At 44.5% G+C, this 5,881-nt stretch overlaps 1 protein-coding gene across 1 annotated transcript; it reads left to right on the top strand.

Moving 5' to 3' along the window:
• Positions 1-1,449: 1,449 nt before the first annotated feature.
• Positions 1,450-1,923, top strand: LOC140788505 (uncharacterized). The gene has a single exon (XM_073137766.1). The coding sequence runs from the start codon at positions 1,450-1,452 to the stop codon at positions 1,921-1,923; it is 474 nt and encodes a 157-aa protein (XP_072993867.1).
• The last annotated feature ends 3,958 nt before the right edge of the window (positions 1,924-5,881 follow it).

Genomic DNA, 5,881 nt, shown 5'->3' with positions numbered 1-5,881 from the left:
TGTTTATTCTATTATTTATAGTTGGACTTAGCCCCTGCAAGGGTTTTTATGCTTAAAGTTTGTGTATGAACTTGTATTCCTAGAGGCTTGTTGAGGCATGTGATAATTGTAACTTTGGATTATTTGTTTCGATTATTATGGTATTTCTAGACTTATCGAGATACTTTGTGAGATTATTTCATTAACAGGTCATGTGAAAATCACGTGGAACTCTCTATGTGAGGAATACGTGATTTTTAGAAGTGGGTGTTTCAACTTGGTATCAGAGCATAGGTTCATCATAATCTGGCAAGTTCTCTACGGTACAGTCCAAATATTGATTTAGGAAGTTTAAAGACCATTAACTTTGGACATAAGGGATGTTAGCGACATGTAGGTATAATTTTTGAATTATAAAATAAATTATTTTGAACTTAATAGGAATGCTGCCTAAACGCGCTAGATCGATTCGTGCGACTGCTTCTGAGGGAGCTTCTACTCCAGTTGATGAGCCAGCTATTGATTCTTCAGCTAGCAGCGTGGAGGCTCTCGGGCGCTTGGTCAGACAGAAGGAGAGGTTCATTGAGGAGTTGGTTCGTGAACGCACGACGACGGCTAGGAGAAACGTGCTGGGTGGATCGTCCGAGCATCTTACCCTAGCCGAGCAAGCTGGAGGGGGATCTTCATGGCCACTAAACTGATTTATGCGGCTTAATTCTCCGGTGTTTAGTGGCACGACTAATCCCATGGAGGCGAATCGGTGGCTTGTGGATGTGAAGAATATCCTGACTGCTTTCAGGTGTCCAGAGGATCAGTAAGTGACTTTCGCCACTTTTCTTCTCCATGGGGAGGCGGACGAGTGGTGGAAAGCCACTGAGTGCTTAATGTCAGACCGGCCTATGGGAGAGTACATCACATGGAAGGCATTCACATATGCCTCTGACCAAAAGTACTTCCCAGCATCTCTTCGAGTTGAGCTGACACGAGAGTTTACCTAGTTAAAATAGGGGGATATGACTATAGCTCAGTACGAGGAAAGGTTTAATACCTTATCCCGTTTTAATTCAAGATGAGACTATGGATTGAGATCCGTAAATAGTGAATATGGTGAGGAATCTAACTTATGTGGAGCTAGTGGAGAACGCAGGGATAGCCAAGAGAGATTTACTAGAGAAGCATTCTTAGCGGCAGGAGCGAGTGGTCAGACATCCAGGTCGCTTCGATGGGCATCCGCGAGGAGGTGGTTCGAGTTGATTTGCCATGATGGAGTAGGACGGAGAGGCATCTAATGATGTGGCGACAGGTTACAATTAAATATGCTTCTTTAGAATTTAAGATTTCTGCTTAAATAGAAGTCAAATTGTCTCTTATTTCTTTCTACTACTAATAATAATAATAATGATGTCATAATTATTAATAACTTAATAAAATAATTTTGTTTATAAAGCTATTTATGCAATGACAGACACTATGACATTATTTTCTCATACTGCTAAGATTCTATTTGATCCTGGGCCTACACATTCTTTCATTTATACCTCATTTTTGAGGTATGCTGATATGACCCCAGAGCCTCTTGATGAACCTCTGCTCATAGCTACCCCAATGGGTGATTCTTTGGAGATTCGTCAAATTTATTGTCCTTGCACTCTGACTTTTGGCGAATGGGATTTTAGGGCAGACCTTTTTTCTCTTGAGATGCAAGATTTTGACTCGATTTTGGGTATGGACTGGTTAGGCACTTATCATGCCAACATTAACTGCTACAGCAAGGAAGTTATTTTGCAGCTTAATGATGGCATAGAGTGTCGATTGTTTAAGGATCAACAGGTGGACCACCCGCAGTTGGTGGCAATCATGTCTGATGAGTCTAGTGGGGCCCAAGCCTTAACTGACTTGTTGGTGGTACAGGAGTTTCCAGATATTTTTCCTGAGGACATCTGAGGACTTCCACCAGACAGGCGAGTCGAGTTCACCAATGATCTGATTCCACGAGCAGGACCAGTCTCCAAGGCTCCTTATCGCATGGCTCCAAAGGAAATGGAGGAACTTAGATGACAGATTGATGATTTGCTGGATCGGTGATTTATCAGGCCTAGCTCATCGCCTTGGGGAGCTCCAGTTCTTTTTGTTAAGAAGAAAGACGACTCTCTTCGTCTTTGCATTGATTATCGGCTACTGAACCAGCTAACTATGAAGAAAAAAAATATCCCCTATCTCGTATTGAAGATCTTTTTGATCAGTTGCATGGAGCTCGAGTCTTTTTGAAGATCGATTTGAGCTCTGGATATCACCAGCTGAGGATTAGGGAAGCGGATGTCTCCAAAACCGCTTTTCACACTTGTTAAGGTTTGTATGAGTTCATGGTTATGCCTTTTGGGCTAACTAATGCTCCAGCTGTCTTCATGGACCTAATGAACTAAGTCTTTCATCCATTCTTAGATTGGTTTGTTGTGGTCTTCATTGATGATATTTTGATATATTTAGCCTTAGAGCAGGAGCATGAGGAACATCTCCGGTTGGTGTTAGAGACCTTGAGAAGAGAAAAGTTGTTTGCCATGTTTTCAAAATGTGAGTTCTGGTTGAACGAGTTGGTGTTGCTAGGGCATGTGGTGTCAGGTGAGGGCATCCGAGTGGACCAATCCAAGATCACAACAGTCTTGGGTTGGAAACAGCCAAGTGCCGTTACAGAGGTGCGCAGTTTTCTTGGGCTAACTGGATATTATCAGCGCTTTGTGGAGGGATTTTCAAAAATCTCGAGCCCTCTTACCAGGCTGACTCAGAAGGACCAGCGTTTTGTGTGGACGGATGATTGTGTGGAAAGCTTCAAGGAGCTGAAGAGGAGACTTACTTCTGCACCTATTCTCGTAGTGCCTCGTAGTGGAGTGGGCTATCAGGTCTATTGTGATGCCTCACACATGGGCCTTGGTTGTGTTTTGATGCAGGAGGGCAGAGTTGTCGCTTACGCTTCACGGTAACTCAAGGATTATGAGCGTAATTATCCCACTCATGACTTAGAGCTAGCAGTAGTAATGTTTCCATTGAAAATTTGGAGGCACTACCTTTATGGGGAGAAGTGTGAGATTTTCACTGATCATAAAAGCTTGAAGTACCTTTTCACCCAAAAGGAGCTAACCTTGAGGTAGCGCAGATGGCTTGAACTAGTAAATGATTATGACTGCACTATTAGTTATCACCCAAGAAAGGCAAATATGGTAGCTGATGCCTTGAGCCGAAAGTCTACGGGCAACTTGGCTTGTGTGATCACCCAGTAGGAGGGTATCCTAAAGGATCTACAGAGGATTGATATTCCTATTATTTCCAGCGAAGCGAGCATAGGACTTTTTTTTCATTTGGTGGTGAGACCGACTTTAGCTGAGTGGATCAGAATTGCACAGGTGGAGGATCCTCAGTTTCTCCAGATAATTCAACAAATCCAAAGTTCGGGCAAAGAGGGTTTTCGTATTGATGATACGGGAACATTGAGGTTTGGAGATAGATTTTGCGTGCCAGATGTGGGTGAACTCCGAAAGCAAATTTTGGAGGAAGCCCATCAAACTTCTTACAGTGTCCACCATAGGGAGACGAACATGTATCATGATGTTCGCAGGTCTTTATGGTGGCTAGGACTGAAGAGGAGCATACCAGAGTTTGTATCCCGATGATTGACTTGTTAGCAGATAAAATTTGAGCACCAAAGACCTATAGGGACTCTCAGACCTCTACCCATTCTTGAGTGGAAATGGGAGCATATCACTATGGATTTTGTGGTTGGGTTGCCGAAGACTACAAAAAAGAAAGACTCCATATGGGTAGTTGTAGATCGGCTAACCAAGTCTGCTCATTTTCTTCCGGTTAACCCCATAGATTCAATGGAGCAGTAGGCTACCTTATATCGAGATGAGATCTTTGCTCGCCACGGGGCTCTCGTCTCTATCACGTAAGATCGGGACCCTAGATTTACATCTAGATTGTGGCAGCAATTTGCTAGATCTCTGGGTACCAAATTACAGTTCAGCACAGCTTATCATCCATATAGACCAACGGCCATGTGGAATTCTCGATATGAGGAACACGTGATTTTTGGAAGTGGGTGTTTCAACTTGGTATCAGAGCATAGGTTCACCATAATCTGGCAAGTTCTCTAGACCAAATTGTAGTTCAGCACATCTTATCATCCTTAGACCGACGGCTAGTCAGAGCAGACGATCCAGACATTGGAAGACATGTTGCGTGCTTCAGTTGCTAATTTTGAACTTAGCTAGGATAGGCACCTTTCTTTGATTGAATTTGCCTATAATAACAGTTATAACTCCAGCATTGGGATGCCCCCTTATGAGGCTTTAGATGGTCGGAGATGCCAGACACCTATCAGTTGGGATGAAGTGGGAGAGCGGAAGATAGAGAGCTCAGAGTTGATCTAGGAAACCATTGATAAAGTCTGAAAGGTAAGTGAGCATTTGCGGGCAGCCCAGAGTCGACAAAAGAGCTATGCTGATCGTCGACGTCGAGACCTAGAATTCCAAGTTGGAAATACAGTTTTCCTCAAGGTCTCGCCCTAGAAAGGAGTGGTCCGATTTGGGAGGAAGGGCAAATTGGGCCCTCGATACATTGGACCTTATGAGATACTAGAGCGGATAGGGTTAGTTGCATATTGCGTGAATCTGCCTTCAGAGTTGTCTCAAATTCACAATGTTTTCCATGTGTTAGTATTCAGGAAATATTTGCATGATCCCTCCCATGTGTTAAAGGAGGAACCTATTCAGCTAAAGAAGGACTTGTCCTATGAAGAGCAGCCAATTCGGATCATTGATAGATGCGTGAAAATGCTTTGGAGGAATGTACCATTGGTCAAAGTTCTTTGGCGAAACCATAGTGTAGAGGAAGATATTTGGGAGCTTGAGGAGATCCAGTCCACTTATCCACACTTATTAGATAACTCTAGTAAGTAATTTTGAGGACAATTTTTATTTTGTTGGAAGTAGTTGAAACACCCATGAAAAAATATTAGCGCACGCGCCATGCGCGTGCACTCTAACCGCAGCACACATGCTTAGTGCGTGCGCTGACTTGTTCTTCTTCTTGCCCCACCTCTCGCAATTAGTTGCGAGAGGTGGGAGAGAAGTGCGCCCGAGTGGAGTTGAACTCCACTCCACTCCCCACTCCTTATCGTTCCTATTTAAACCCCTCCCCCTTTGGCTTTTCTATGTTTCGCAATCTCTCTCTCTCGCTCTTCCACCCCTTTCTCTCTTTTCTCCTCCGAGCCGCCGAAGACTTCATCGCGAACAACGGGTCACCAAAGCGCCAGCGGCCAACCAAAACCCCCTCATCTCAATCCTCGGGTTAGCCTCCATCTTCCCTTTAATTTAATTTGAATATTGCTTAGTAAATCATGATTAATTATAGTTTATCCATTAGTAATTTCGCCGAAGAAATTCGCCGACCGGCGACTTCGGGTTGACTACCCACCGGTCTAGGAAGTTTTGCCGGAGAAATTCGCCGACCGGCGCCATGTTGCCTCCAATCGCCGGGTTACTTGGACACTAGCGGCCACCACTGGCGGTGCTGGCCTCACTCGTCAGCCTCGATTGACTCACCTCTTCACGTGGAAGAGGTGGATACTTGAGATGGGCGCTTCAAGCCCATTTTTCACTAAATTAGGAAACTCCATGGCCGCCGGCCATGGAGTTCCTCATTCCTCACCATCGGCCACACTGACCGATGGTTCAAACTGGGATGCAACCCAAGTCGACCTCGTCGACTTTGGGGAGCTGGTGGAGCTTGGCTATCGGTGACGGGGATCACAGACAACAGCATCTTTCTCTCTCTCTCTCTATTCTTAGTGAATCTCAGCTGGGTGGGGGTTGATCAAACTCCCCACTAGCTTGTGTTGGCAATAGGG

This window comes from Typha latifolia, chromosome 5 (assembly GCF_019914945.1).
Source record: "Typha latifolia isolate L0001 chromosome 5, TyphaL0001v2, whole genome shotgun sequence".
Lineage (NCBI taxonomy): Eukaryota > Viridiplantae > Streptophyta > Magnoliopsida > Poales > Typhaceae > Typha > Typha latifolia.
The sequence above is the reverse complement of the archived record's forward strand: the minus strand, read 5'-3'. Positions and strand labels throughout refer to the sequence as shown.

Coding starts and splice junctions, on each gene's coding strand:
- LOC140788505 (XM_073137766.1), top strand. CDS start 1,450: ATGACATTATTTTCTCATACTGCTAAGATTCTATTTGATCCTGGGCCT.